Source organism: Cryptomeria japonica, chromosome 6, assembly GCF_030272615.1.
Source record: "Cryptomeria japonica chromosome 6, Sugi_1.0, whole genome shotgun sequence".
Lineage (NCBI taxonomy): Eukaryota > Viridiplantae > Streptophyta > Pinopsida > Cupressales > Cupressaceae > Cryptomeria > Cryptomeria japonica.
The window spans coordinates 90,366,230-90,382,779 of NC_081410.1; the positions used below are offsets into that span (position 1 = coordinate 90,366,230).

General features: G+C 34.4%; 1 protein-coding gene across 2 annotated transcripts in view; it reads right to left on the minus strand.

Moving 5' to 3' along the window:
• Positions 1-9,314: 9,314 nt before the first annotated feature.
• Positions 9,315-16,550, minus strand: part of LOC131079818 (E3 ubiquitin-protein ligase BRE1-like 2) — a 77,415-nt gene continuing 70,179 nt past the window's right edge. For both annotated transcript variants that reach the window (XM_058017869.2, XM_058017861.2), the window contains 4 exons: positions 10,938-11,075; positions 10,642-10,844; positions 10,382-10,544; positions 9,315-10,219 (listed from right to left, as the gene is read on the minus strand). In XM_058017869.2, coding sequence (XP_057873852.1) covers positions 10,088-10,219; positions 10,382-10,544; positions 10,642-10,844; positions 10,938-11,075 — 636 coding nt within the window. In that variant the 3' untranslated portion in view covers positions 9,315-10,087. The remainder of the gene's footprint in view (positions 10,220-10,381; positions 10,545-10,641; positions 10,845-10,937; positions 11,076-16,550) is intronic.

Below are 16,550 nucleotides of genomic sequence, written 5' to 3' on the forward strand. Positions count from 1 at the left end.
GTAGCACCTTTATAGCGTGAGAGAAAATAATTTGAAGCTAAGTGACTCGTTGAGAAGCATCTACAACAATAAAAGGGGAGGCCCTCATAATTCAATGATTGAGTCCATGGCCTATCCCCAACTAGAAGAACTTCATCCCTATGGGGAGACAGAGATGTCAATGTCGATTAAAATGTGAGCAAAGGTAGAATGACACATGAAGGACGTGGAATCATCAACCTTCAAGAATCGGTCGAAGAGTTGCCAATGGCCTCGTTACAAGAATTCTGCCAAAAATGAAGAGGAATATTGGGAAGTTGAAAACACACTGAACACACATTAAGTGGTTCAGTAAGAGGGTTAAAGGAAGATACCTAGGGTTTGACCGAGAGAGAGTTAACTTCCCAAGCCCATAGCTTGCCCAACACCAAATCACGATCATCAGAAGAAGTAAAGGAAGCAATGAAAAAACCCTTAGCACAAGGGAAAAGCTAAATGTTATCAACAACTAGAAGCTTCCAAGAATTACTCACCCAACAATGTAGATTAAGGAGAGAATGCCAGAACCCAGCAAATCTGCACACCAACCCACAACGTTGGTAGAAAGCAAAATTTTAAACAACATATTGGTCACAAACCATAACAAGGGAGATCTTGGCACAAGGAAGAGGGTGAGATTTCCCCTTAGGAGGATGAGCAGTAGCAAATTTGGCAACACGGCAAAGCTCCACCCACTAGGAGTATAAAATGGTCCATGAGGAACCCCAACACACACATTAGCCCTAGCATGACCACCATTTGTAACAACTGGTGCAAAAGTATCACCGTCCACCATAATCATAGATCTAGAGGACTCAAGCCTAGACCCAAACCCAACCAAAAGAGGCACCCCAAGCAGAGACGTAGCAAGCCCAAAACCAAGCAGGCTAGAAAGCATTGGGGGAGCGAGAATATTTTCAAGTTGATTTTTATTTTTATTTATTTTAGAGGTTTGGCCCCACCAATTCATATCTCTAATAAAGTGTTTATCATAATAAATAAATTTGATTTCATTTATATTTCATATATTTATATTTATTATTAAATATTATTTTTATTATTAACTTTAATATTATGTTTATTGGGGTTCTTCTCATAGTGAGTTGGTTAAGTGGTGATGTTGTCTTTGTGACCACCAAGGTTCAAACCTTTATTGGGTCATTGTGACCGCAAGGCTTGTGCCTTCGTTGATCGAATGTGCTCATGAGTTTGAGCCTTAGTATTGTTATATGGGGATGAGATCTTAAGATCTTAACTCACAAAATAAGATAAAAACAAACAAAGAAAAGTCACACAAAAGGGGTTAGTACTAAAAACAAAGGCTCCAAGTCAACTAGTTGAAGAGACCTCAATAATCAAAATGTCTCAACTGCTAATATCATTCTCGAAATACTATTGCAAGAGCACAAGTGGTTACATGGAAAGAGAAAGAGCATGCATTGAGTGGCGAACCATGATCCAATGGCTAACAAGGTATGTTATGTTATGGTTTCATGGGTAAGGAGAAAGGAAACATGGATTCCACATTATGCTAGGTGATCCATGGGCAAGAGAGAAAGGAAGAGTTGAAATAGCTAGCAAGTTGTATTATACTAGTTCCACTCTTCCTACAAAGGGAAAAGGAAGAGTCAAATAGTCTAGCAAGTTGTGTTATGCTAATCAACTCATCCTACAAAAGGAAAAGGAAATGTCAAATAGTCTAGCAAGTTGTGTTATGTTAGTCAACTCATCCTACAAAACGGATGCCAAGCAAATTTTTCTTATTGCAAGGTGGTTGAATTGTGTAAATTGTAATGAAATATTTTTCCCAATGAAGCTTTCTTATCACAAGGAAAGAAATTGTAAAGGTATTACTAGGACACTGCAATAAGGATAACCAAACAAAGCATAGTTTGTAAGGAAATATGTGACAAGGATAACCAACAAAAGCTTTGTATGCAAGGAAATATACAACATAAATTAAAAGAAAGGATAACCAAGCAAAGTACTGTGTGCAAGGAAATCTGCAACATAAGTGACAAGGAGGTCGCATCTATGCCCCCCTCCTCTATATGTCAACATAGACCAATGTTGATGTCTAAAGGTTGAAATGAGAGATAAAGATAAACACCTTGAACACCAAGGAGATTTCATATAAGCAACAATGTACATCACTCCAAGCTAAAGAGGCATAACTCTTTTGAAGCAAGGATGAGATAATTGTAAAAGAAGTATCTTTCAACAAGTGTAAAGGGATCCTTTTGAGGGATGCATAGCGAAAGGAGAAAGATATCTTTGCCTAAAGATTTCTACCCCCAAAAATAGAGATCTTTAATAAAGATGACATCAAAATGAAAGGAAATAAAGGATACACAACTTCCCCGTTGCTAGGAAAAGTGGAGTATTTGCAAAGGATTACACATAATTACTAAGAAGAGATTATTCATAAAAGACATATCGTTTCATGCATGGAATAATTTCAAACCAAGGGACACACGTGTACTCGCATGGAGGATAATTATATGTAGGAAAGGACATCAAGTTACGAAAGATGCAACTCAACAAAGGAAAAGGAAATCCTTGAAAAGAGAGAAGATGATTGAAACATTATTGTTTCCCCACAAGCATGGAGACAAGAATAAGAAAGATTGTTATGTTGCCAACCAAGGAGAGATCATTTATAAACACATACTTTTGAAGCAAAGAAAAGATCCTCATCAAGAATACTTTTTTCAATAAGAGGAAGATTATCCTCAGCAAGGATATGCACCTCCACAATCAAGAAGAGACCATTATAAAAGACACAACTCCACGAAAGCAAAGAAGGAATGATTGAACAAACTATTCTTGTCCCCCAATGTAGATACAAACTAGTCTTCCAAAATTTTAAATCTAGATTTAAGATTGAATATCTTCTCTAACTTAAAGGTGTGCATTTCAAAGCTTCTAAGGAGATATGATTTTTTTATTTTCCAATAAACTTAAAAACGATGTTGAAAAGGTGAACTTTGTATCTCCTTGCTCCCCCACTAGTACCTAATAATAGTGTCTCAAGGATTGCATGTTCCGGGGCTCTCCTAGCCCAACCTATAAGCTTGTGTCTGAAATTCCTCTGGAGATATGAGCCTCATGAATGTATAAGGACTTTCTAAGAAGAAGCATATTGCCAACAAGAATAGATCAAGCATTTCACTCTTCCATAATCGATATCACTATGATAAGTAAACTCTATATTATTCAATCATAAAGTTTTATCAAGAAAGTAATATGCTAATTTTATTGATAAAACATCTGTCTATTAAACATTTTTAAGGATAAAATCACAAATTATTTTTTTCTTACAAATTCAATCATATTAATATTTTGCCAATATCTTGAGCATTTACTACATAACCTTCTACTGCATGTGATTTAATAATTTAAATGGAATTATGTCAATTAAATAAAGTAGAAATTTTTATTTCCATCCATGATCAATATCAGTATTATGAGCAAACTCTTTATTATTCACTCCTAAATTATTTTTAAGAAAGTAACGAGTCAATTTTGTTTAGCAACATATAAAACCACAATTTTATTATTCTCATAAACAATTTATATTAATATTTACCTTATGTTCTAGATTTTATATTATATATATACATCAAATAGATGTGATTCTAAATTTTGATTGGAAATGTCTGCATTAAAAAAAATAGAGGTATTATTTTGTCATTTGAAACAATTTATAATTTGTATGGTGTATAGAGAAACATAGATATCATAAATGATTATAGTTAAAAGACATCTTGACACATCCATCAATTTTACATAACAAATTTAATATATTTCTTAGCATTTTTATATAAATTATTTAAGCTATTTATACTAATTTTAAAAATTAATGCAATAAATTATTAAAACATGGAAAAAAAAATTAAATGAAACATTATTTTTATTTAAATGACTATTAAATTTTACTATTTGTTTAAATTACTATACACAGACATAAAAATTAATAAATACAACTTAATTATAAAATTAAATTAAAAAATTAACAATTTAATTTAATCAAGAAATATTTTAAGTTTATTTCAAAACTATTTTATTCACCACATACATATATGGCCACCCAAATTGATCTTTTACATAAGATTTTTTTATTTAGACTATTTAGTTTAATTATATGTAAAAAAAAAATTCTACAATTTTAAAAAGGATAAATAAAAATAACTTTATTATATTTTTTCAGAATGTGACCATTTTAATAGTTTTATTTTGTCGAGACATAATTAAGTTTTAGAAAGTTAAACGAAAACAAATTACTTATTTTAGTTTTTACATGAACTTTTTGTAACATAATTAATGAGCATATTAACAAAAAAATTATGTACTTAAAAGTGACAACTATTTATATAGATGGTATTATTTTTCCATAGACAATAGATTATCAAATTCAAATATTTGGGTTAAGTTGTGTATACTTTTTCACTTCAAAATCCAAATATTTGCATTTGATAACTATTTGCATGTCAAAATATTAATATTTAATAATAAACATAAATTTTTAAACTAAAAAAGTAAAACAAAGATATATGTATATGTGAAATGAAAGGAAAAGGCCTATAATTTTCTTTTAATTTAAATTCAATTGTTAAGTCTTTTTGGGGGGTTTGATTAGAGAAATAAAATATTTTGATTTATTTGTTATCATGGAAAATGCTTTTGACCAAAGCTATGAACCAAAAGGGCCAAGCCCATACAAAGAAATGAGAAAAACACCCATCAACTTGGAACAATAGGAAATACCAAGAGCCATGACACCCCATGCAAGGGGACGATAAAGCAATAGGTGAGGAGCCATCAAAGAATTGGACAATTGAAAATGGTTAAGAGAGCTTTGTATTGATTTAGCTTTACAATGCTTTTTCCAAAAATACAGCCATTCCAAGTGGGATTATAAAGGTCATCTAAACATGAAAATGAGGATAAACCATTTTCCTTGCAAGGGGTCAAGGAGCCAATAGGAGGAACACGAATCATGTCTTGAACTAAAACATTACATTTCTCTTTCAAAGAAGTCATTCTCAAAAACTTCTTGTCCACAATAGGCAATCTATGTCACCCAACCCCAATGAGGGGACACTAGGGGTGGAAGGAAAATATTGAAACTTAGAATGCCTAATGTCACTCATGGAAAAACCACACAACAATATCATGTCCCATTTTGTGACAATTATGGCACATCACAAAGGAGCCCTCACAATCAATCTATAGAAACCAATCTCCAAGCTTTTAAAAAAAGCGTAATCGAAGAAGGGAGTTGATTGTTTACAATGTTGATTCAAAATCCAACAAAGAGGAAATGCTTTCTAGATCTAGTCACCTCATCAATCATAATAACATCATCAAACTTATTCATCCCCACAATGGTAGACTAGGGCATATGACTCTCACTGACTTTTTCAAGGCCAACTTTGTTGAGATCCAAGTCAAGTTCCCACTTCATAGGAGGCACAATTTGCCAAAAAACAATGTGCTATCCTTCCAAAGTTTTAAAGACAGTCATCAAGAACAAAGAAAAAGATGATGAAGCCATTGAATAGAACAGCGATATCCAAAGCACCTTTTGTCTTCCACTTTCCCTTCACCCAAGATTTGAAATTGTCCACATTTAGCCTAACACCAAAAACTTTCCCCACGAGAGCATTCACCTATTTGGAGGCCATATTGTCAATAATCTTGTCTAATATTTTGATTTGCTAATTTGGAAACTTTGAGGAGAACGTAGAGTAAAGATATAAACTTTAAATAGTTAAACAAGTAATCAAAAACTAAAAAATATAGAAGAAAATAAAAAATAAAAAATTAACATGGTAAATGCAATAAAATTTATGTGTTCAAATATATAATAAATAAAATTATTCTAACATAAAATTAAATACATTACTTTTTAATGGATATAGCTATTGTATTTTCATATAAATATTTAAGTTTTTATTAAAGTTACCACGGATAAATTAATAATTTACTACATACATGAACACAAAAAATATGAAGTTGTTTGACTTGAACAATATTTAATTTATTATCATTTGGAAAGCCATTTTTATTTTTCTATAATTTAAAAAGAAGCAAATTACTTATTACTTACTACATATTTTAAATGCATAGTTATTTCTTCTTTACAGCTAGGGCTTTGCATTCTTATCGTATTTTTAATTTTGAAAAAGATAGCATGTTATATTCATATGTATTTTTTATTATAATTTTCAAAAAATAAATATTCATTATTACTTTCATTTGCTGCTATTGTGGGTTATACCTCTCCACACGACGAATCATAACTTTAAAAAATCTAAACACTAAACATTGATCATAATCTTAGCACCTGTTCAATCAAAGTTACTATGCTAGTATCCATATATTAATGTTAGTTTATAAATTAGCATAATTATTTAATCTAGAGTCCATCTTAATCGGTGTTCTAATACCATTGCCATAAAAGAAAATTTCCTTTCTAATTTGAATATCTTTTATCAACTGTTATATTGATTTAAATTATATTTATAAGTAAATTGAAGTTGTAATAAAAGGAATTTCACTCACGAAGGGAAATGCATTCGATCTCCCTCTCGGCCAAGGCCTCTCTCTTACCGTACATAGATAGTAAAGAATACAATCCATCTCTCAGAAAGTATATATACACATTGTAAGGATTTCAACCACAAAAAAATATACAAAGTAGTCTAAAATGATTTTGCGACTATTCATCATGATCACGTCAATGACCTTGACCTTTTCATTTTGTGCATATTAGTGCTAAAGACAATACAGGCCCACTAAATACAACACCACCTCGAGAATTGATTGGCAAATATAATCTAGGCTAGCTTTGGGCTTTTTACGCTATAACCTCATTTCTAACAGGTAAAGCTTCTGGATGAGAAAAATATCTTACAACTTTTTTGTTCAAATAGCTGGAAATGGTAGAACGTGAAATAGGGAGAAGTTTTCAACTCATTCATTTTGTCAGTTTGGGTGGGAAACGAATTAACCGATTTATTTCATTCAATTGGGCATGAAGATTAAGGTGGTCTACACACAACAATAAGGGTAAAGTGCAAGATACTATATATAAATACGTGGCCAATTTCATTTTGTTATGTAGGGTGCGAATGCATTAAGAATAGGAAAATCTACACACGATGTAGAGGTAAAAGTACAGGCCCACATTAGGGTGCACCTTGGATTTAGAGGTAGACTATGCATTTACTTTTGCGGTTGGAAATTTCCAAACATTATTGCCCAATTGAAAGAAATATCAGTCGATACCATTCCTACCAAACCTAACAAAATGAATGGGTTGAAAACTTCTCCCTATTTCATGTTCTACCATCTCCAACCATTAGAGTTTCCAGATACTTTCCTTGCCAATAAGTTCTCCCATTGGTAACACCACAATTCACCTGAGCACTGTGACATTTTTCTTCACTTTCACCAAAAAGCAAAAACCAACCACGAGTCCGTACAAATTGGCCACCTGTAGGAAATGGCAAATTCATCAGAGACTAGAATTCTCAAGAGTTAGCTGCTTCATTCTCTGCCAAACCCAGTATGAAGGAGTCTCATAACACCCTGCATATTCTTCAGCTTCAAGATTCCTGTCCCCTACTCTGGAACCTTTTCAAACCATTGCCATCAAGTAAAATCGGATCCTTGATGGATCACAGTTTCTAAATGCTCTTACAGACACACAGCAATCTGCAGATTACACATCTTGAACTATACATGGAGAGAAGATATTTTGGGCGTAGAGGACCCATAATTAGAGTGTTGGCAATTTATCAAGACTATGGATGAAATTATGGATCATGCAAGTAACTAAATTTTATTTACTGGATTGAGTATAATTGTCATTGAAATACTTCATTCAACAATTTGACTTTAATCTACATTGTAATAAAGTCAGAAGACGAATTGCCAACTAAGCCTCATTTCATGTATTCTGGCAAAACAAAGCACATCTACTAATACTATTGGAAAGCATGGTACTTCGCATTTAATAGATTGCATACTCAATGGAGTTACATTAATAGCCACAAATTACATCATATTTAGAGAATAATACCGATTCCATTTCAGGGTTGATTTTCCGAATGCTGCACAAAAAAATCAGAACCAACTGGTGATTACTCACTTCGAAATGAGAACCTGAAGATTGGGGCAAAAAGAACTGCCTGATGTTTTAAAGTACTGTGTAATGTTCAGCTGTATTTACGTGTGCTGTCCTAATGGATAACCAGTCTTTTGTTACCATTTTTCTTCTTTATTTTTTGGCTAACCGATTCTCATGTCAAATATATGAACCAGAATTTTTAATTACTCCAAAAATGTGCTATTTCTATCTTTAGAGTCGTTCCCCAGGTCATTTTTGGTCCACCTAAATCCAAATTTTGAAAACATGCAACTGCGATAGCCACATATTAACAATCCTTTGAAAGCATTCTACAGATACAGATTAGGTGAAAAAAGATATCGATAAATATGAACTAAAAGATTGCACGTCACTCTCCTGCAGATAGCCAGCATCCCCCTTTAAAATTAAGGTTTTCTAGTTGCTTTAATTTTGATTCTTCAATATTTATCCTCGAGTTGGTTTATATTTGTTTATTCATTACTTAGCCCAAGTATAAATGCAAGTCACACTATACTTAAAAACTCTTTAGAGGAAACCTAGTCAAGCACACCACTCTGACAACTTACATTTAGATTTTGCAGGTATGATCTAAACATGGCCCAATTCTCCAGTTACATGTCACCTTCAGATGCACAATCATCTGCAGCATGCAACTCAATTTCAGAAAATTCCATATATTCCATGCACATTCTTCTTCGAACAAAATAACATGCTTATGTTCTTGTCAAACAAATGCAAGTCATTCATGAAAAGTGTAATCTTCCTTCTTTAACGTGGATCACAGTTTCCTTTAACATCTCAATGGATCACTTGCATTAATCAATTTTACTTTTCATGTCTAAGTATCAATAATCTAGTTAGGAGCCAACATTGATGACTCACAATCCTGGCAAAACTCCTGGGATAGCTTATTAATTCAAGAAATTATTGTTTGTCAAAACTTCCCATTCACGTTGGCCTCTTGGAGTGCAGATCACTTTTGCCATGAACACTTAAAACTATTTAAATTAAATCCCATGTTCAGCTCAATCCAACTCACCTACTAATCCTGTATAAGTAAAAACTAAGGTGGTATAAATCTGCTCCAAAAAAGCATCAACACCAAATAAAGTACTATGTTGTAATGTAAAACCTTGAAGAATGCAAGACAATAGCCATGAAGATTAATTATGAACAAATTGATTCTCATGCCTCTACAATAATGGTATGCAATGGAAGGTTGAGGATAGTCAGCACCAATCTGAAATGCAAATAGGATTTCAAGACATCCCAACAACTGAAGCGTGCCCTGTAAATGCATCCCTGGGTAATATTGTGATCTCTGCAACTACAAGTCAAACTGCAGACTCACTTCACCAACTATATGGTAAAGCACAGGACCATTTTGCTGAAAAATAAAAAGCCACAGGAAAGTTTCAGTTTGAGCATATCCAAAAGACATGATGCTGTGGTGTTAGGTACCATTCTATAAAAGCAATGGCATGATCAATGTCTTCAAGATCTGATCAAATGATTTGACAAATATGCAGTCAGCTACAGACAAATATACAGAGCAAGCCATCCATCCCAGCAAATCTAGAACTGAAACCTGAAAGAAACTGCATCTACAAGGCCAATGATATTTTACTTGGGAGGATGGACGGTATATACACCAGAACTCCCAGCATGTCTGAAAAAAATATCTATCAGAAACAAAACCCTCCAAAAATGGGGAAAGGCTACACTTAACCAAGGAATCAATGTCTTCAGTTAGAATTTTACATTTTCAAAGGGAGATGGTCTACCCAGTATGTGTTTGGGTAGGTCTTCACCAGCAAACTCTGGTAGTAGATCCCCATCTTTGGTCTTAAACCTTTAATCTACATTTTTCTCCCCTTAAGTTAGAAATACAAATTATTTGGACCATGTTTATCATATGTATACTGGCTTCACATCATTCTGTCCAAACCCTACCCCACAGCATGGGCATTTGCGGTGGCGAATCTCCAAGTTCCGGTGTATACAAGCAGCACAAAACAAGTGGAAACATTTGGTAATTACAACCTACCAAAAAATGCACAAAACAACAATTTGTCAATTGACTTTGACTCAACAAATTGAATCAGATTTTTAAAAAAGGTCATTTTCCCTTCATCAATTCAATGAGTTAACACAATAGGTCAAACACAAAATGAAGAAAGGAATCCCAGTCCCAGTCTGCTTTACCTCTTTGGATCTGTCATGGCAAACACTGCATTTTAAAATTGCTTTGTACTCTTTAATTTCTTCTTGAAGCTTTTCTAGTGCTCCTCCTTCATTAAGGGCACTAAGGCGTGAAAATTTAGTGTTCAACGCTAACAATTCTTCTTCAACCCTCTTCTTCCCAAACCTAATGAATGCCATTCAATTCATATGTTAGGTTGTAAATCCATAAAACAACAAGATAATGGGGTTTAAAAGAACTCTGAAAAATAATTTCTACTTGCCTTTCATTATTTAATTCCGTTTGTATCTCGCTTACTCTATGCCTGCACTGTTCAAATTCTTTTCGCACAGCTTCAACGCAAGACTTCAGAGATTGTGACTCTTTCTCTATATCAACTAGGTTCCGTTTTGTGCTTTCTAGTGTAAGTGCATACTGCCGGCTATCTTCAGTTATCTTTCCCATTTGGTCTAAGTATGTCCTGATCTGTAGAATAAACATACACAAGGGGACAAAATTAGATAAGCCAAATGACAGCATCGCTTTTCAAAAGACAGTTGCTATAAAAATAAAATGTACCTGTTCTTCCAGGCGCATAATCTTCTGCTTATACATTTCAGCTGATGTATTCACCTGCTGCAATTGTTTTGCCATTTCTTGCTTCTCCAAAAGAAGAGAGTTCTGAACCTGCTTTGCCTTGACACTCTCTGATACCAGCTGGTACATGATAGTAACCCTCTTAGCACCAATACACACAGGACATTTGAACATATACAAAATTGAAAAAAAGATTTCTCAAGTTTGTCTCCAAATGGAAACGGCATGCACTAACTTAAAGTAAAGTTACTATATAATCAAATTCCTATTCACACAAATAGCTGAAATTTTACATACATAAATCACTCATTGCATTGGAAACATTTAAAGAGCAAAATTTCTTTGAAATTCTCCCCTTTTGTACTTTCTCTCGAAGTTTTACATCTAAAAATGGGAAAGACTTCTAAACTTCCATACCACTATGGTTACCCTCAACTTCCAAATCCCTGTGTACTCTACAAAAATTCATTCAATGAATAACAAAGTTCTAATATACATACAATATTGCAATGAACATTCTGACCATCTTACAAAGCAAAGCAATTTAATAAAGCATGTGCTTTAACACTAGCAATTTAATAAACCATATGACTCGGGTGGATAAATGAAAATCTATGAGTGGGGCCTACAAACAGAGCCTGGGAACCTTAAGGGCTAAGGCTGTAATGATGTAAGGCATTTAGGTACCACCCTTCCAGTGTCTACCAAGGTAGCAATGTTCCTTAACTCCATTTAGAAGCAAAAACTTCTCATACTTGTAATAATCATGCAGCAACAAATGGCTGGAGCTGATAAATGAAATCATATAATTGGGCCCTACAAACAGAGGCTGAGAAGCTTAAGGGCTAAGTCTGTAAAGATTTAAGGGATTTAGGTTTCACCCTTCTGGTGATGAGCATGACGTAGAGAGTGACTGATCCTAAGGTGTTCAGAATTTAGAGGTCAGGTCCACAAGTAAAATGCAGGGAGGTTAATTTAAGATCATTCTTAAATAGTCCTTGATGATGTGACATTTTGCTTGTCTTGTAATTGGACGAGGTTAGTAGGGTATATGAAGCAAGCACTATATCGCACACACACACTACTGTTCCCAGGGTAAAGCCTACACACTGGGGACCAGGGACATCCCAGGGACATAAGGAGAGGAACAAACTATCCTCTCCAGCCATCCCTTCAAGTGCCACCTGCAAAGGGGGCCATCCCAGGATGGGCCTAAAGTGCAAGAGACATCCCTGGGATGTTCACATACATAATACACACACACACACATCAGTGTGCCCAGTGATAAATAAAACCTGCATACCAGGGGACAGATGTCCAGAAGATGGCAAAAAATGGACGAGATATTTCCCCACCATTCTTTTAAATGCCACTTGTAAAGGGGTCATCCCTAAAATGACCCTGCAAAAGAACATCCCTGGAAATGTTAATCTCTGCAGGGTATATCCAGGATGCCCTGCTGTCAGTCACCAGAATATTAAAACACCACTCATTTTTAACATTCACATTTAAGCCAAGCCAATTTTTGAAAAAACACACTACTAAAGAACTGCTAACATTGCAGAGTTATTTTATGCAGAGTGATGAGAGGTGGCCGAGTCTTCCAGTTGCTAAAATAAAAAATTATGCCCATGCCATACCATTTCATATGGCATATTCTCCCTTATTCAAACAAATGTTCAAAATATACTAGTTGTCGGTCCCTCATTTACCCCACCTAAAGAACATACGCTGCTCACCACCCTCCTTAATAGAGACCATTCAAAGGTGAGTGTTGATAGAAGAAATGAGGCAAACTTGGATAAGGGATGCCTGTTCTGTCATCATGGATGGGTAGACCAATATTGACCATCAGCCACTCATCGATATTGTTGTCACATGTTCAACTAATTTTTATTTCTTAGGGCTACTAATTGTTCAAGGAGGACCAAGGATGCAAACATATAATTTAATAAATCGAAAGATGTCATAGAAGAGCTTGGAGCCTCTAATGTTGTAAAAGTGGTGACCAATTCAAACCAAATAGCAGGATTGACGCTGGAGGGTGCTGACAAGTAATTTCTGGGTCTCATGCTGTGTTTATGCATTGAACAACACATTGAAGGACATTTAGAAGATAGATTGGATGGTAACAATGGTAGTAGAAACTATAGACATATAGATGCTCATTTGCAATCATCATGCTTCACTTCCTTTGTTCAGGAATTTTTTGAAAAAAGAATCCTCAAGCCCATTGATAATAGTCAATAAATATGTCAACTACTTCACTTTATAAGAAAGGATGGTTGAGGTGTAGGAGCCTGTACAATTAATGATGGTAAGTTGAGAGTGGTGTAGATGGCCAAAGGCAAGCACAAATAATCAAAAAAAAAACATAAAATAAAAGATCATTGTCAATGCTTGGTGGTCCACAATGAAATAAGACATTGTTGATTTTATTATTAAATTTTTAGAAAGTTATTAATTAATGTTTCTAACTTGTGAATTGTTTTCATTCTTTGTAATAGCATTCACTCTTTGTCATTTGAGTCTCAAATTCTTAATCTTTTTTAAAGCTTTAATTTTTATAACTTGCAGATATGTTTGTTCTTTCATTACAGATGTTAAAGTCATATGCTGATACAGACTCTCCTAGCCTTGGAGAGATCCATGAGCCATTTGATATCATTCTTGGGCAGATGAATCAAGTCATTCACGGCAAGGATCCTAATTTGGGATTTTAAGAAGAGCATATTAGGCCCATTGAGGCACAGCAATGTAATGCTATGACCACCCCATATCATATACCACACTCTATGCTCTAAATCCCAAATGGCATGTAGCTAGACCAATGAAGGCCCTTTGAAAAATGTATACCATTAAGAAGTCCTTAATATTTCGCACACAATGGTTAGCCTTTGTTAATCTCCATGGTCCAACCTTCAACAAACCAGAGGTGAGGGCAAATAGAGTTACATAAGCTCAAACCAACCCTAGTGAATGATGGATGTAGCATGGCAAGAATGCACCGAAGTTAAGGATGCTTGCCACTCACCTCTTTTCATGTCAATTCCTTTGCTATAGACAGGAATTGGTCCACATATAGCTTCATTCAATCAATCAAGAGTAACAACTTTATTTCTAGATGATTTGAGAGGTTGGTAGCCATACATGGTGCCTTGCAGCTACAAGATCAACAGACCTTTGAGAATTGTCAAACTCTAGCCTCATGTTGGGATGTTGATCTTGAAGATGCTATACATGTTGATGAAAAGGAGGCACACTAGGGATTGGTTGGGATTCTACCAGATGAATCAACCTCTCATAGTGGCAATGACTCAAACTCGGACTTCAATTTTGATGAAGTCCTACCAAAGGCAAATGTAGATAACAGAAAGCTATATATTTTCTATGTTTTTGTCATATCGTAGCTGAAACTTTCAGCCTTTAGGCATTTTGCTGTAATTCTTATAAAATATATTTGTTTTGAAAATAATTACTTGTGTGTAAAGGAGGCAGTGTATAGGGGTAACATATTAAATATCTGTCTGTAAAATAATAAAAATAATGCTTAACTTTCTCTTTTGTTAGTGAAGCATAAACTAATCCTAGTTGTTTAAAGGGGTAAGTAAAAGACAGTCCCCAAAATCCTGTATCTGATTTGGGTTGAGGAATATATATTTCAGCTAACTCAGTCTTTCTGTTGGATTCCTTCAAAATAAATGACAAACTATTCAATAAATAAAAATAATAAAGTGTATATGTATTGCAATGAAACGGATTTCACTCCCAGTACACGATAAGTAAATTAAGGAATTATGTAACAACTAGGTATTTCATACATAAATTTGTGCCATGTATTCTTGATAGCGAATTTACATATGATTAAGTTTTTAAAGAATAAGGCTTGGGAAATACGGCAAGGGAAGAGGCTAATCCCTATTGCTGTGGACCAGAACTTTGGCGCAGGCAAGAGAAGCAGTACACTGCACGATGTATAAGATTTGTAAGAAAAAAATGTATTAAGTATGCTTGACGATTCGCTTCCTCATAATCCACCCGTCCCCATCCCCATCCCGTAAAAATGGTCTAAAAAAATCCCATCCGCAAAACGCGTCCCCCCATCCCGGAAACTCGGCAAAACATAGCCTATAACTCACTACTGAGTTATTCAACAAGTAACTAGCAGGCCCTAAGTAACCTACAAGTACTCGCAGTCGCTTGCAATTTTTTTAGTTATGATATTTATTATCAATAAATTTATTGTTAAGGAGTAAAATGTATATGTTTAATAATATATTATATTTTAATATAACAAATTACATTATAATCTATTTTTAAATTTGCATTTACTTTATTTTCGTAAGAGTAAGTTTTGAAATTTAATTTTTTTTATGCTTCTTAATTTTGTAATATTTAGATAGCATAACTTGCAATATTTTAATTTAGTTTAGTACCCTCATTAATGGGATTTCAAGAAATATTTACCTTAAACTGAGAAGTTAAGCAAAGTGGACTCCTCAACAATTGGGATGGTAAAAAATGAATTTTGATGGAGCATCTAAGGGAAATCCAAGTGTGTTTGGAACGAGGTGCATTGGAATGGAGATGTGGTATGCTCAACATCAAAGAGACTCGAGGCCACTTCCAACAAGACAAAACTCCAAGCTCTGATCCTTGGTCTATAATGATGTATTAAACTTGGTCTAATGAAGATTGACATTAAGGGAGACTCATGCGTTGTAGTGAATGCCATAAGGGCTAATCTTTTTGTTGTTGGAAGATCAACAACATCATTTCCTATGCTAAGGCTTTATAAGATGAACTAGGTGACAATACAATCAACCAAGTGTTTCAGGAGATAAACACCGACTTGATGTGCTTACCAACTCAGCCATAAATCATGAGGAAGATATAATTGTTGAAAGGACATCCATCAATGACAAGCGTCATTCGCGGCTAAGACTAGTTATTGAATACAGTGGCATGTGTTTTCTATTCTATAAGGAGATTGTATTTTGATGATGAAGATTTGAGCATTCATTGCTCATACATCTTCATTACCACTGCTTTCAATGGGAAGTTGTCTACATGCTTAATTATGATGCAAATTCCAAGGAACCTCTAGGCTAAAATGTCCTGTCTAGGAAAGGTAATGAAGAAGAGGTTGCAGTGTGTTTTCAAAACCACTAGTAGTTTCCTATTGTATGTTATGCAGATTTTGTTGGCAACAAGGCAGCAAACTAAGAGGGGGGGGAATCAGTTTGCTCACAAACTTCACATAATTCAAACACAATTTCAAATCTAATAATAAATAATGAAAGCATAAATCAACACCACTTCAATAACACACATAACACCAAGATTTTTGATGTGAAAAACCTAGTTAAGGGAAAAACCACGGTGGGAACCTACACACAATGAGATAATACTCTGTTAGAAGTATGTGAAATATTACAATGGGGAATGCACATGCATTCAGGCACACTACCTAGAGCTCACTGCTCAAAACACATAACAAGAAGGGCTACAACCCTTGGGAAGACTCGCTGTCTTACAAAAACATTTGGATTACATCCGGAAGATCATGAACTGAGAAAGTAGCATCTCCTCATG